At 34.7% G+C, this 16,421-nt stretch overlaps 2 protein-coding genes across 2 annotated transcripts; both read right to left on the reverse strand.

Moving 5' to 3' along the window:
• Positions 1-5,905: 5,905 nt before the first annotated feature.
• LOC106132778 (proton-coupled folate transporter) lies at positions 5,906-9,948 on the reverse strand. Its single transcript, XM_013332306.2, has 5 exons — positions 8,953-9,948; positions 8,496-8,597; positions 7,623-7,844; positions 7,070-7,226; positions 5,906-6,665 (listed from the first exon to the last, which is right to left on the reverse strand). The coding sequence occupies exons 1-5, from the start codon at positions 9,899-9,901 to the stop codon at positions 6,566-6,568; spliced, it is 1,530 nt and encodes a 509-aa protein (XP_013187760.2). The 5' UTR covers positions 9,902-9,948; the 3' UTR covers positions 5,906-6,565.
• A 449-nt stretch (positions 9,949-10,397) lies between these two features.
• LOC106132777 (proton-coupled folate transporter) lies at positions 10,398-14,516 on the reverse strand. The gene is made up of 5 exons (XM_013332305.2): positions 13,517-14,516; positions 12,519-12,620; positions 11,904-12,125; positions 11,151-11,307; positions 10,398-10,862 (listed from the first exon to the last, which is right to left on the reverse strand). The coding sequence occupies exons 1-5, from the start codon at positions 14,481-14,483 to the stop codon at positions 10,763-10,765; spliced, it is 1,548 nt and encodes a 515-aa protein (XP_013187759.2). The 5' UTR covers positions 14,484-14,516; the 3' UTR covers positions 10,398-10,762.
• Positions 14,517-16,421: the final 1,905 nt, after the last annotated feature.

Here is a 16,421-nt window from a genome sequence, read left to right on the forward strand (position 1 = left end):
CCACTTTGGGAACCGCTTCAGACGATTTTTCCGTACATTTATTGAGTCATAGACTTGATAACACAATCGTAATAGACGTCGAATACCTTCATACTCGTAAAACTTGTTCAAACATTTTAAGCGCCGCTGACAAGGTTGGTAGAGGACGTTCAACTTTATTCATTGTGTTCAAGATTTTGTTTAGTGTTTCAATTTCAATAGTTTCTTTTGTCTCTTGTTTCTTAGTTAAGTATGACGGCCTTTTTGGCACAGTGGTTAGATTTTACAAAAGGTTCTGAGTTCGATCCACACCGATAAAGATTAGTTTAGGTTTTTTATGTTTATTTATTTACGTATTAAAAATATCCTATCGTTGAGTTTGTATTCCAAGTCTCAAGTTTTGGTGCTTACACAATCTTTGCGATTTTCTCATGTATATTAATTATTCATATTTATTATAACTATTATCTGCGTGATTGTTTACAGTAGTTCTGATATTTTGTTACATTGTATCTTTAACTTCGTTTATAATAGTGTATTTAATCATACGGAAACTGCATCTACTGACCTCTCACTTGTTGTTGCCACTTTTGAACCTTAATTCCTTATATCCGAACAGGAAAATTAAATTAAGCGTAAGTTTGCAAATCAACAGCAATTAAACATTAGAAAAATCAGGACCAGGGCGCGGTCGGAATCGCGCACAGAGTTCTTAATCATTTCATTAAGTTCAAATTACCTATCACGTAAGTACCTTAGGCCTTTTAATTCCAGAAGGACGAATTTTGAAAGGCAACACATTTCTTTTTCTTTCTTAACTATAGGTAAGGACAGTTTAAAACCTGTCTGATTATTTTAATTATTCTTGATCCACTTTAAAATTTAATAAGTTTTACTATATAAATTTCACTACAGGTTACTTTCATATTACTTTGTTATTTATCAGTAACATACAATACAAATATTCATTCACGTCTACATCCCTTGCGGTCCAGACATGGCCAACAGGTTCAGCTGTCGTAGAAGGCGACTAAGGGATAGCCTAATAACTTGGGATTCTTTTGTAGGCGATGGGCTAGTAACCTGTTACTATTTGACTCTCAATGCCATACAGCTGAAAGTGGCCTTTCAGTCTAGTCTAGTCAGTTTAGACTGTAGGTTGTGTCTACCCCGCAAGGGACATGACTATATACTTACATACATTTACTACTAACCACTTCTTTGAGACTTTTTTTTTTCAGATTTTTCTGGTGCTAGCTAACTTAGTTCAATAAGTTAGTCTTCTGTTGGAGCCCGCGATGACATCACAAATTCTTGGGCAGGTGTCATTAAATTTGTTACCTTTTTACATTTTTCCAATAAGATCGTAAAACGACCCAGAATTGGTTCTCTCTCTTCGGCCCTGAGAGCGCCCGACGTTCAGTTTATTACCGTAATAAATATGCAATTTATTGCATTGTAGTGATTGTGCTCGTTTTAATTCACGTCGAATATGTTAGTGGCGATTTGGACAGGAAAATCACACACACACGTACACACTGCCAAAAGATTACATACATACATATAGTCACGTCTGTAATCCTTGTAGGGTTGACAGCGCCAATAGTCTTGAGAACACTAAGGCCCCGTTAAGCTGTAGAGGTAAATAATGAAATTGAGATTCTAATAGTGACAAGTTGCTAGCCCATCGCCTACAAGAAGAATCTCAAACTTATAAGCCTTTCCCTTAGCCGCCTTTTACGACATTCAAGGGAAAGATATAAAGTGTTTCTATTTTAAAGTGCCGGGAGCCACACGGTACCTTATCTATATTTGAGGAAAATATACGTTATAAATCTTATATATATAAAACTCTTCCGTTACTGAGTGACTGACTGACAGACAACGCACAGTCGAAACTACTGGTCGTAGACAGCTGAAATTTGGAATGTAGGTTCCTTGGGATATGTAGGGGAGCACTAAGAAAGGATTTTTGGAAATTCAACCCCCAAGGGGGGGAAAGGGGGTAAAAACGTTTCTATGAAAAATCTTATTCCTTGGGTTTATAAACTTGAAACTTGGCATGAACACGTACATAGGCAAGTAAATATGTTTGACATTATAAGTTTTTTCAAACTACCCTCCAATCGTGATTTAGGGGGTGCGATTGGGTGACTGATTTATTAACGCACAGCCGAAACCGCTCGGTATAGGAGTCTGAGATTTTGAACAGAGGTTCCTTTAGTAACATAAGTGAGCACTAAGAAGGTATTTTTGAAATGTCAACCCCCAAGGGGGGGAAACGGGATAAACTGAGCCGGGGCTGCGGGAAAGTTCTAACGAGATACCGTGGCCCCGGAACGCAAAGGGCAACTGAAGGAACGAGGTGGGTTTTAGTCAGTAAAAGTCTGACACTCCCTTCCGTTCCACCCAGAGCGGGAGAGGTCATTTGATGATTTCCCATCCTTAAAAAAAAAGACTTTGTATGACAAATTTCAGTCGTCTCTTTAAAATACATAATAACATACATAATTATGTACATACATGCATAACATTAATAACATCACGCCTTTAAATCCCTATTTTGTGTTAACACTACCCATACAAACAGCTAAAAGGAAACAAGTGAAGAGACGAAATTTGTCCGCATCCATTTTCACCTAAATTCTTAACGTAAATGAGATTTACTTTTTATTATCAGGTCAACCTAATACTCTAACTCGGACCATTTACTGGTGATATCCCGGATAAGGGGTATCTTCAATCGCTGGCGGCACAGGGTAAGGGAGCAAACCAGCGCTTTGGAAAGAGTAAAAGTAGAAAATTTGCAAGATATGGATGTAGGTAAGAAGTATATTAATAGACTGAAGGATGAATTTGAAGATTTAGAGGAAATGAGCGATATTGAAGATGGATGGAAGGAATTTAAAGAAAGAATTGTGAAAGTAGCTGTTGAAGTGTGTGGTGTAAGTAGAAGAAGGAAAGGAAAAAATCACAAAAATGCGTGGATGAGTAAAGATGTGCAAGAACTTGTGCGATTAAAGAAGAAAGCATGGCTGGATTTGTTAGCAGCAAAAGCTAACTTAAGAATGCAAGAGGTTATAGATGAAGATGTGAATGAAGCACGTAAGGAATATAAGAAAATGAAAGATTTGGTTAAGAAAGCTGTGATTAGAAAGAAAGAAGAGTATAAAGAGGATTTTGATAAAAGGCTATCAGAAGACTTTCAGTCAAATCTGAAAGTATTCTGGAAATCCGTAAGGTCAGCCCGAGGAAATACTATAACCAGAGAGCTGACTAGGATCAGATGCCAGGATGGTAGCGTTGTGAAAGGAGAAGAATGTGTACTAAAGATATGGAAGGACTATTTTGAAAGTTTATTTGAAAAAAAGGAAGGAAATAAGAAAGATTTCTGCTATAGCGAAGAAAAAGAGAATGAGATGGAAGGCGAAATTGAAATGTTCGAAATTGTGGAAGCACTTAAGAGTATGAAAGCGGGAAAGGCTGCTGGGTGTGATAGAGTGTCGGTCGAGATGCTTAAAGCAGGAAAAGGCGTAGTAGCTAGTCAGTTGTACTGCCTTTTCAATTTGTGTTGGAGAAGCGGCCGAGTACCAAAAGATTGGTGTAAGGCTGTTATCGTGCCACTTTACAAAGGAAAAGGGTCACAGCTGGACTGCAAAAATTATCGTGGTATAAGCCTGCTTAGCGTCGTCGGCAAATTGTATGCTAAGGTATTGATTAATAGAGTCAGGAATGAAACTGATGACAAAATATGGGATGCTCAAGCGGGATTTCGAAAGGGAATGGGATGTACTGATCAGGTCTTTTCCTTGCGGTGCATAGCCGAAAAGTTTTTGGCCAAGAGTCAAAAAGTCTATTGCACATTCGTAGATCTGGAAAAGGCCTATGACAGAGTTGAGAGGAATGAATTGTGGTCAGCACTTTCTATGCATGGGGTGAGCAGTCTCTTAATACGAGCACTGAAATCCTTATATGAGGATTCGAGTGCTTGTGTCAGGATAAACGGAGCGCACACTGAGTGGTTTAAGATTGAGAAAGGCGTTAGGCAAGGATGTGTTGCGTCACCGTGGCTGTTCAACCTATTTATGGATAGCTGTTTGACAGATTTGAAAGAGTCTAAAAGTGGATTAAGGATGAATGAGTTACTCGTCAAATGTCTGCTCTATGCCGACGATCAGGTTATACTGGCGTCATCAGCGGAGGAGTTACAGGAGATGGTAAACTGTATGCATGAAGCTTTAAAAGAGAAAGGAATGAAAGTGAACGTAAGTAAAACTAAAACACTGGTTTTTGAAATGGAGAAAGAAATGACAGCATGTAATATTTTGATTGGAGGAGAAAAAGTGGAGCAAGTGAAAGAGTTTGTATATCTAGGATCAAAGTTTACATCAGATGGCAAGTATGATAGTGATATTGAAAGGAGAGTGAACGCGGGGAACATGGTGAATGGAGCTTTGCATGCCTTTATGAGCAGTCAGAAACTATCCAAAAAGGCTCGACTGGCTGTGCACAGGGGCGTGTTGGTCCCGACATTAATGTATGGGAGTGAAAGTTGGGTATGGCAAAAGAAGCATGAAAGCAGAATAAATGCAGTGGAAATGAGAGCGTTAAGGAGTATGATGGGTGTGAAATTGAGTGACAGGATAAGGAACAGCGTGATAAGGGAATGTTGTGATGTGAAAGAAGATGTAGTTACAGGAATAGAAAAGGGTATGTTAAGATGGTTCGGTCATGTGGAGAGGATGAATGAAAGCAGGTTGACTAAGCAGATATACAAGGAGAGTGTGGAGGGAAAGGTCGGAGTGGGAAGACCTAGACGAACGTATCTTGATCAAATTAAGGACGTCCTGGTAAAGGGTCAGGTCAAAAGTACCCGAAACCGCCGAGCTTGTATGAAGAGAGTTATGAATGTGGACGAAGCGAAAGAAGTATGCAGAGATCGTGGCAAGTGGAAAGAGGTAGTCTCTGCCTACCCCTCCGGGAAAGAGGCGTGATTTTATGTATGTATGTATGTATGCAACCTAATAGCCTCACATGTACGTATAACTTCGTAAGAATTTTCTTTCAACTCCTAACCGTTGAGGAGTTGTACCTTCCATCATCAGCTCATTCACATGGGATGATGACTATCAGACTATATTTGTTTACACATGTAATCGATAAACTCCGAAACTACTGAATCGATTTCAAACATTCACCATTAGAAAGCTACATCATCCCTGAGTAACACAGGCTATATTTAATTCCAGTTGTAACAAGATTTCAGCCTGTGGAAGAAAAAGCCCTGTCGAGATCATTAAAAAACGCTATATATAACCGAATTACACGTGGGCGAAGCCGCGGGCGGAAAGCTAGTATATATATATAAGACACATATAAATAATTTTTTTCACATACATAGTCACAGTTTCACATAATTGCACTCACTTTTACATCAGGCGATAATTTTGGGTAAAATGGTTCGCCGCGAACGCGTCAGCACTTTTTCAAAATTGTAAATTACTCAAAAACTACTTAACCGATTTTGACACTTCACCAACATAAAAATTATATTTACAGAGCCTTCTTACTTTTTTTAATTAAAAAGAAATAAATCCAACTGTTATAAAGCTATTCTTACATACTTGTATATACATGCATTCAAAAAAAATATAATATATAAGTATTTTCGCCTCAATTTTCTGCATCAGACAGCTATAAGGAAAACAACCTCTTTCCTGCTGCGAAATACCCTTTATTACTTACATTTAAAAACTACAAAAAAATTAAAAAATCCTTATTGTACGAGTATAATCCATACATAAAATAATTGTAATTAAAAAAAATTGTAAATAAACAACAAACTTTTTAGAAATAGCGGTTTCCAAAAAAGTTACAAAGGTGTATGTATATAGTTACACAAACCAAAAGCAATTTAAGAATGCAATATAATAATGAAAATAAAACTTGTACCAAATAAAATATACATTGAATATTAGAAAAATAATTTTATTTCGACATAAATTTCATAATAAAAATTTGTCAGACTAGACTAGACCGTCAAGGTCGTGAAGCTTTAAGTTGTCGAATAAGTTTAATTGTTTCTTATAATAATATCACGGATACGTTATAAGACATTCACAAGTCAAAACTTAAATCTACACACTTTAACAATTCTATCATAAGGCCATTCAGCTCATTTTACTTGAGACTTGAGACTTTTACCTGTGTTTTAGATAATAGACGTACATTTATCTAGTGCATGTATAATTTTGTGCTAGCTTGGTAGCGAAAAATAACAAGGCGTGAACTAGCTGCTTTTCTTCCTGTGCAAATTGTTAAAGTCAATCAAGGGATCAATTTAAACAAACTTTGGATTGTTCTTATAGGCGGTCGGCTCGGCTTCGGGATCGGCTTAAAATTAATTAAAAAAACAATACCTACTACATGAATTAAAATGATCCATTTTTAGCTTATACAGTAAATAAATGTATTTAGTAATACTAATAAAAAATCACTTGCTTGTTTTCCAACGTCAGTATTATATTGGAGTATACGGAATTTATAACAAATAAAACAACGATGCTCTGACAGCTGAATTGTAGAATTATAGTGCTGTAATTTCATTGCTATACACATGTTTTTCTTTAGAATCGGGATTGGTGACGACATCTTTCTTTTGTTTCTTATCGATGTAGTACAGCAAACTGAAATACAATTACACCGGAATTATTATAAGTATCATAAGCTTCCAAAAATGAAACAGATTTATCAAGGCAAGCAAAAGCCGAAACTAAGCATACCTATATATGTATATTAAATCCTGTAGGTTTTTTGTCATAAAATTAAAATTTGGGCGCAAGCTTATTTATTTACTAATAATTTTGAATAGTCCCTTTTATCACACACAACAAACGAGTAAATAATTTTATGAACATAGTTCACGTTTTATCAACTTACTTTCGATACAATCTTTAACCAGTTAGCTTGCTCTGAAGAAGAAGAATCAAATCTGAAATACGATGAGTATTACAGATTTGATTCTTCTTCTTACTACTTAAAGGCAAGAATTGGCTAGAATAGACAACGACGCGTAAATGAAATTACTTACAACATAAGGAAGAAGTTCGGTATAGTCAATACAGATCCCATGAGGTAAGCAGCTCCTTCGAAGTACTTTTTGTAGTTGACCCAGACTTGATTGTACAAGGGGATTGCTGTGACACTGGTCAAAGAATCAGCGAGAGCTATGATTGCAGTCAGTTTACCTGAAACACATATTTTAGTATTTGAAAAATTTAAAATGAAATTATAGTAATAATAATGTATGAGAACTGAAATAACTGACAATACATTTTATTATTGATAGCAAAGTATTTACAAAAAAAACTATTTTCAATTGATTCAGATTTTAAAGTAGCTTTAGTATTGCTTAAGGGTTGGTTTCCAATCCACGGGCTTTCCCAAATTTCTGCGAATCCATAAAGAAGAGCCGGATGTGTTGAAAAACACATCAGTCACTTTTTTATTTAAGTTTTCTTGACATTGCAGAAATGTTGCATATAACTAACATATTAAGTACACTTGTAGCTTTTGGGCTAGTTTATGATTAAGAATATTAATTAATACATTTCAAAAGGCTTCATTAAAATTTGTTATCTTACCTATATCACCCGAATCTACAATTTTAGTACTCATGGATCGAACAGCAACAACTCCAATGTTTCCAAATATATCAGAAACACCTCCAATATATAACCAAGTACGGTTATTGGCAAAAGCATATATGAAGTAACTGGTTGCTCTGCAAAATGTTGCGATAACTCCCAAAAGAGAGTCATGTATTTTCAGGGTATCTGTAAAAAGTTTGACTCCTATGGCTGTACCTGTAAAGGAAAAAAAAGAAAAAAAATATTAAGGACTTTATAAGTCACGTTTCGCTTAAGCTTGGTTTTCCTGTGTCAAGGAGGTATGATATCTATCACTCTACTAAAATGATTTATCTTTTTTACCTAGCTGGGGCAGGGCAGTGCTTCCGTACCGTCCTTTACTGGACCCATTTCGCCGCATTTTCAGGCCGTTTTTTGAGAACCTCTGAAGCAGCTCCATCGAGTCTTGGCTAGTTTTTCACAGAATGTTTTTGGTGGAAAAATACTCTACATGTTGAATTAAATTCTCAGGCGAAAATCAGTCCCCCATAGGAAGTGCACATAATACATACATGCATCAAATACATACCTTTTTATACGAGTACATACATATAATACAAAGATGCAAAATTTTAAGGTGTTTTAAAAAACTTAGATAAATCAGTTTAATAAAGTATTTTTTTCCTATCATTATTATTTCGTGTCTTTTGAAAGAAAGGTGTAGGTGCTATTTTATTCAGATAACATGCAATAGTGTTACCACTATCATATTCATTCATTCTGGGTGATTGACAAAATTTATATCTATCTGGATATATTATATCAACTTTGTCATCATCATATCTACAACTGATTTTGTCAAAGTAAATTAAATGAGTATTATCTTACCTATTGACGTTATTATCTGAACACTGGAATCAAACCAAGTGAATTCCACTTCATTCATGGAGTAACGGTCGAGAAGGTAATTATATAGCGTTGAAAATAACCCTGAAATACAATGAAAGCAGAAATTATACGGTGGTTGAAATACTGTACTTGTTCTCGGTTTAAAAAAATATACTAACTTACTACATAATATTAACTTATGGTTATAATATAAGATAATTTACTTAGCGTTTTAAATTGTACGTATTTAACATAAGTTGATAAATAAAAAAAAATTGTATATTTTTCTTTTGTTTAATATGCTCACATATAAAACTTTGGGTTGTTATTCAACTGTTTCGTTCAAAGTACAATTGTACAAGTAAAAAATAGTTGGAGAACAACAACAAATATAATTATATAAAATTAGAGTAAAATTTTGAATTTTATCTATAAAAATACGCACTTTAGTACATACCGTAGAGAGGTCCCAATATGATGATATACGCAGACAAAATCAAAATAATCTGCACAAATTGTATTCCTTTTGAAAGTGCCAACAAAGAAAACGATTCCCAAAAATTCTTTGGATTGAGAAAATTTGCAATTTTTTCACAACTAGTACCCTCTTCCTTTTTTCTATTAACGTCGTGTATTTTGAAATACGTATATAAAACTCCGAAAATGCTGCATATTAGTGATATAGCAATAGGAACTATGTACCCAGTAGATTGTGTGAGTTCACCAGCTACTAACTGTCCTATTATTCCACTAATTGACACCACAATACCAATTGCGCCTACTTTTACAGTACGGTTATCGGGATCTGTAACATCTGCTACATAGCAATATACGCCCGAAAATAAAATTGTCAATCCACCAGTAGCTGTTAATATCAATGAATCAATAAGTGAAATAATCCATATTGGTGCTGATGAAAAAAATATGCCGGCTAAATAAGTAGCCGTAGAAAATACTTGTCCAATAATTGGTACAAGTATGATCGCTTTTCTATTTCCAGTTCTGTCACTCCAGGCTCCGATATTCAGAATGAATATAGCCGGTAGAAATTTTTCCAAAGGTTGCTTCCATGTATATAAATTACCAATAGCAGAGGTAACTGCATCTTTCATAGTTAATGTTGAATTATCATGAATACCTTCCACAATTTTAAAGCAAATATCTACAGGATAGTTCAAATCTACTGTGCATTCTCTTTCCGTTATAAATTTTTGAGACGCTACAACTGAAAGTGCGTTGCTTAAGAAGTATATTGCCAAAAATGGCTCCACTGTTATAAATTTTCGAAGTTTGTTTATCCTTTCACAAAATGAGACAGCTTCACTTGATCCTTTCGTTTCATCGTCGTTCATTTGTTTATTATTTTCATTTTCAGATAACTCGAATTGACTTTCACCATGATTCATTATAACAAATATTAGTAAGTTTTGTTTTGGGACCACTTGTTATGCACCGAACGACTAAACAGACACTAAGCTATGTTTTTCTTTTTTAAACTGCTTTTTCAATAAAACCTGTTTCTAAGGATCGTATCATCAATTTGCAAATTAATGTTTGTAAAATCATAGGAGGATTGGAGGTCAGATTTTATGTCATATAAGTTACTTCATTGTTTTTAAAGTAGGAATTTGTTGCTGGTATAATAACTGGTGTACAAAGTGTCTAGAAAAATAAGCAGATTAGTGTTATCTGGCCTATCATGACTTACAACAACAATTTGCTCACAACTTATATGTACATCACTGACCTCCTTACCATATTGTTAATTCTGTTGTTTTTGGCAATGTTGTGAGGGATGGTGTGTCTTATTCTATAATTTATATTGATGAATTAAATAAATACGTAAAAAATTTCAGAACTTAATTTATTTCTTGTAGAGACATTTATTTCTAGAAACGGACACATTATAGGCTTATTAAACTTACACTGTATAAAAAAATAACGTCAAAGAATCTTGTTGATTCTTCGAGCCTTCCTTTTTCCTTTCGCCGTTAAAACAATCAAATTTTTGTCAGTGTCCACTGTTAGTCAGTCAGGCCTCGTCGTAATCCAGTCAAATAATATCGACAAATCGATTTATATAGATGGGGATGCTTGGCGACGCCATTCTCTGATCAATCTTTTCAAAACTTATAAAGTTTAAGAAAACATATCAAGTGTATTATAGCCAAATTTGGAATAATAATACAGCATAAACAATATGACGTTTGAGTTATCATCAAAAAGTTTCTTAGGGTATCTCAGAGCGCTCAGAGGATTTTTTTTTACTATAAAGCAGTGACATCATTCTCGTAAGCATACATCTCCTTGGTATTAATATTCTTGGCGATATCTTTTTCTTCTTTTTTGTATATCATGTAGAGAATCCTAAAAACAGAAACAGTGAAATCTAAATATGTAAAAGAGAACAATGAGTAACAGCTGTTATATCCACGCACAATCCAAATCGTTGGGGTCTAGAGATTTCAAATTAACATGGCATGAACATGACATGGTGAACTAAGGGAGGAGTTCCCGGAGTTCCCACAGGAAGATAAAACAATAGGATTTACACTTCTTGCTGGCTTACCCTGAGTCTTTTCCTTACAAATAAAAATGTAAATCTATAAATACTGTATGAATGCATAGTACGAGTAGGTATAATGTTTTTCTTACACAAATATCAAAAAGTCAGGCACAGTCAATGCTCCTCCCAAAACATAAATGGCGCCTGGAAACCAATCCCGTGTATTATTCCACACCTGGCTGTATAATGGAACTGCTACAATTGGAATTATTGCGTCCACAAACCCTATTAGGGAACACATTTTACCTAAAACAGAATTGTAAATAAGTATGTCTGGAGACTTCCTTCAATCATAGCGTTGATATAAGTACCATTTTATTGTCAGCGTCACATAGTAAACATTCTTTGGGCAATAATCATTTTATCGCTATAGTTAGTTTAACTATGTTAGGCCCTGTGGGTCATATGGGTGTTGCTCCCTGGTCACAAACGGACTCTGGGCCAAGAGGTTGATAAGAGACGGGCTATCAAATATGTTTAATTTTATGTTTCACATGTCTGTAGTATTTTAATCATACGAAATTGAAAATAATAACGTGTTCATCTCAAAGCTTACGTCAACTGATTACGTAAACGTGATCATGTTGGGTCTCATAAAAATATGCATCCAATCGACAATAAAATCTAAAATACCAGTCTGACGCCCTATGGCATTAGAAGGATTTGAATGTTGTTATTTTTTATATTTTTTTATACAAACAAGATTCAAAATGGGTATGGATCCCTTATCATCCAATCCAATCCAATGCAGAATCGTAATCATATTTTGGAACTAGAGTGACTTTCCATTAAGCACGTTTCTCATACAAACAAGACAAATGAATAATGCCTTATTAACTTACCAACACTATTTACATCGACTACTTTCGTGCCCAAAGATCTGATGGCCGTGACGCCAGAATTTCCAAACATATCCAAAACAGCGGCTGTGTACAACCAGGTTTTATCAGGTGCAAACGCATAGACAAAAGCACCAATCACCTTGGAGAAGGTGGCGATGATCCCTAGGATAGCATCATGGAGTTTCATTTTCTTACTGAAAAGTCCAACGGCTATGAGAGTACCTGAGTACAAAAGCAAGATTTGAGTACGTTCAAACCTATTTGGTTGTAGACAAGGAGTAGTTTATTTTTTAAAGACTTTAAAAGTAACTTATTATAGAAATAGTTTGAATGTCTCCTAGAAAAATTTATTTTATGGATTTATATATTTTTTTTATTATAGGTTATTTGTGGTAGCGTTTTTAGAAAGTGAAAACGGATAGGAAAAATTGATAATGACTTTGTGGAACTTCCTCTACCTCTCAAAATTGCAATTTAGTACGTCTAAAATAGAGAAAATTATACCTCGTTTCATATAATTAATAGGTACTTTTTTGATACAAATACAGAATAATGTCTACATGTAGAAAGTCCGAAGACAAAAGTTTATAAAAGTGATAACATCACACAACTTACCCGCGGTACCCAAGAGGATTACGTAGGTGGTGAATAAACTAAATTCAACAATTTCCATCTGATACCTGATGAGAGTATAAAAATATAATACAGAAGATTCTCCTGAAACAAAAATAATTAAAATTAAACTAAAGAAGACAAATTATGAAGATTGAGTAGTTCTAAAGTAAGAGACTTTTTTAAAGAAAAGGTTTTACTGATTTTCTTCTTTCCTAATTTTCCTCGTTTTGTATATCATATATCGTCCTGTATGTAAGAAATTAATAGTAAATTTAAACAAATAAGAGCAATAATTTAGCAATGGCTTGGCTACGCGAAGCGTAACGTGTTTCGTCGCCCCTTTTAAATTTGGAGGGAGGCAAGAAAGAGAGCAAACGAGCAAGAGCGGCGCACCTCCTTAGACAAACATACATACATATATTCACCTCTATATACCTTGCAGGGTAGACGGAGCCAACAGTCTTGAAAATACTGATAAGCCACGATTAGCTGTTTGGCTTACAGATAGAATTGAGATTCATATGTAGTCATAGGTTGCTAGCCCATCGCTTAAAAGAAGAATCCCAAGTTTATAATCCTTATCCCTTAGTCGCTTTTTACGACATATATGGGAAAGAAATGGAGTGGTCTTATTCTTTTTTCTATTGGTGCTGAGAATCACACGGCACTCCTTATACTTTATGCTAAAATATAATTTAAATGTAACCTGAAATTTAATAGTTCCAATATAATAAAATTCAACTTAAAAGTAAAATAAAGATTCAAATATCAAAGGTTACTAAAATTTTGTACTTGACCTCTAGACTTATCTTAAGTTTACTTATTTCCGTAGTTTGTAAAGGTTATGCATAAACTTATGCTGGATAAAATAATATTTGTTTTTATTTATAATAATAATAAATACACATGTGTTACACAGCATTAAAAAGTAATGTAAACACGATTATTATTATTATTTGTGTGTACAATATGATTAATTTTTAAAACTTATGGCTTACCAATCACCGGTCCGTTGATGATAATATGTGCCCAGATAATAGCAAATATTTGCACCAGCCGCCTGCCTCTCGATCGAGCAAGTAGCGAAAATGTATCCCAAAAGTTTCTAGGGTGTAAGAAATTCATGAATTTAGTTCCGCAAGAACCCTCTTCTTTCACACGTTTAACGTCATGAATTCTGAAGTACGCATAAATAAATCCAAGTAAATATAGTGTGGATCCCACTCCAAATGTGCCATAGTAGCCAATAGATTCTGTTAAAATACCACCTACAGAAGTTCCCACAGGAATCCCCAGTGTCACTATTACTGCAACTAAACCAATCCTGAATGTACGGGATTCTGGAGTTGTCACATCTGCAACATAGCTGTAAGCCCCGGATATAGCTATAACTAAACCTCCTGTAAACGTAGAACACAATGCTTCAATCAGAGCCGTAATCCATAAAGGCCACTCAATAAAATAATACGTTGACAAGAGATATCCAAGTGACGCCAAAAAGTCTCCAAAGATTGGCACCATCATTAAAGCCTTCCTGTTGCCGGTTCGGTCACTCCATGCTCCAACATTGAGCATCAAAACTGCAGGTACAAACTTTGTGAGGGGTTCTTTCCAAGTATTAATATCTATTGCTACTTCACTTGCCTCGAGTAGGACCGAAGTTGTGTCATTATCACTAGAAACACCTTGTTGTATTTGATCACATATCTCTTGAGAATAATTAAGGTCTGCTAGACAAGCTTTCTCTGTATTGAACTTCTGCACGGTTATAGACAGAATCATCATAGGCAAAATGTAACATAACAGGAAAGGTTCAACTGTGAAGAACTCTTTTATCATCTTAATCTTTTGAATAATAGTCAGTTTTTTCTCTTTTTCCGTTTCACTTTTTGTGCGTACATTCACATCACTGTCTTTATTCGTAAATTCCATTTCACTAATATTTTTGCTTTTGGATGTTTCCATTTTAGCTTTAGTGTTTCCTCCAATGTTTGACTGTTGTTGTTATCAAACGAATAACTTGTCTGTCTGGTTGAAGCGTTACATTGGTATGTGTGCTGGGTACTTTAAAACTTGTTTAGATAATTACCGCGGTAGGGAGATCCTCTTGAAGGCGGATGCGCGAGCTTATAGAAAAAAAGTACTAAACATGTGATTTCAATCGTAAGTCGCTTTATTAATGCAGTTGATGAATGTTTATGCAAAAATTAAGAAAATCAATGAACAAGCAGTACATATCAATTTTACAAGTAGTATGCATTGGAATGAGATGGTGTCATATGTGTGTGATTAAAAAAATATTTTTGAATATAACACTAAGAAATTTTGTAGAAAACTTTTAGTTAGATGTCTTACGCAAACATTATGCGAAACACGAACTAAAACTGGTTTATCTACACAATTTAACTCCCACGACTAAAAAACTTATAAAAACCTACGAAATGAAAAAAAGTTTTTCTTCTTTACTCTTTTGCATGACATACATATAATCTTTCTACGAAAAGGGTATTTTTTGGTTACAAGGTTGATAGTTAACTCTTTTGATTTGATATATGTAAATTCTAGTTGGATAAAATTACTCCTGATTTAATAGTTTCGGCAATCTGCCTGCAGTACGTTTGCCGAGATATTTTGTAAAATGGAAAAATTATTTATTAGAAAAATTTCTTTCTTTAAAAAATGATAGAAAAAAAATACTGATGTAATGTTTTATTGCTAAAATCTGTAGGGTAAGAAAGGAATATGGCAGTTAAATATTCCCAAATAGTCTCTATTCATAAAGCCTGATGACGTTGAATAATGTATGCGTAATTACAATCCATACCTACCTACAACCCAAAGTGTTTTAGACATAGGACCCGGTACATAGAATAAAACACAAATTTTATTATTTACTTGCTATCTTTGAAATTTGACTCTCAGACATACAAGCTTTTATGGGATGCTCCTCTAACACACACACATAGGTAATCACGACTCAGAGATTCATTTAGCTGGATGGCTAATTTCTAGCACTGAAGGTTGCTCTTCCTTTTTTAACGGCATTAGGTGCCCGGCATACCGAATTCCTTAATTTTTTCTTAACACTGCTATGATGTAGGTACTCTTCGAACCATGATACCCCTTCTTTTGGTCGGTACTTTAAAAGAAAAGAATAATAATTATGACGATGTATTATGATTATTTAGACTACAAAAATATCGCACCCGGTAAGTTTTACTGCCGTAAGTGACTTTAAAGTATATTTATCTTACTCTGAATTCTTGTAATTCACACAAAGGTGTGAATGATATCAATGTATTCCTACTGATATCACTTTACCATAGTATCAAACACAATTAGATGAATGGAAATATTTAAATTTTGATACATACGTATTATCCCTATCGTGGTAAACAGAGCCGTAAAAACTGAGTCTTACAAAAACTGAAAGGCTACGTTTAGCTGTACGACTTATCTATACTAATATTTCTAATGATAAAATTGCGATTAAAATAGTGGCATGTTGCTAGCCAATCGCCACAAAGAAGAATCCCAAGTTTATAAGCCATCATTTGGTCGCCTTTTACGACATCCATGTAAAAGAAATCGAGTGATCCTATTCTAAACTACCGGGAATAACACGACACGAACGGCTTTGGAATAATAGTAGTTTTGTTCCTCAGCTGCCTTCAATGACACCCAGACGAAGAGATAGAGTGGTACCTACAATTACACACGGACAACGGACACACACGGAAAGTCACACATAAAAGTCGCTTTTATACATCGTGTATTTTTTCAGTCCTCATATGTCAGTGAAAATTTTCTATAATAATGGTTCAGGAGATAAATAATATGAATTTGTGGGCTTAAACCAACAAATAGTTATGAAATTTACCTTACTATCTATTTTTCGGATAT

The sequence above is a fragment of the Amyelois transitella genome, chromosome 19, assembly GCF_032362555.1.
Source record: "Amyelois transitella isolate CPQ chromosome 19, ilAmyTran1.1, whole genome shotgun sequence".
NCBI classification, from domain to species: Eukaryota; Metazoa; Arthropoda; class Insecta; order Lepidoptera; family Pyralidae; genus Amyelois; species Amyelois transitella.

Excerpts from the sequence above, each read along its gene's own strand:
- LOC106132778 (XM_013332306.2), bottom strand. The coding sequence starts at position 9,901 with ATGAATCATGGTGAAAGTCAATTCGAGTTATCTGAAAATGAAAATAAT. Across the intron at positions 7,845-8,495 it reads TCAGATAATAACGTCAATAG|GTACAGCCATAGGAGTCAAA; the intron begins GTAAGATAATAC and ends TTTCCTTTACAG. Across the intron at positions 6,666-7,069 it reads CCGAACTTCTTCCTTATGTT|TTTGCTGTACTACATCGATA; the intron begins GTAAGTAATTTC and ends ATTGTATTTCAG.
- LOC106132777 (XM_013332305.2), bottom strand. The coding sequence starts at position 14,483 with ATGGAAACATCCAAAAGCAAAAATATTAGTGAAATGGAATTTACGAAT. Across the intron at positions 12,126-12,518 it reads AATCCTCTTGGGTACCGCGG|GTACTCTCATAGCCGTTGGA; the intron begins GTAAGTTGTGTG and ends TTTTGTACTCAG. Across the intron at positions 10,863-11,150 it reads CCTGACTTTTTGATATTTGT|GATTCTCTACATGATATACA; the intron begins GTAAGAAAAACA and ends TTCTGTTTTTAG.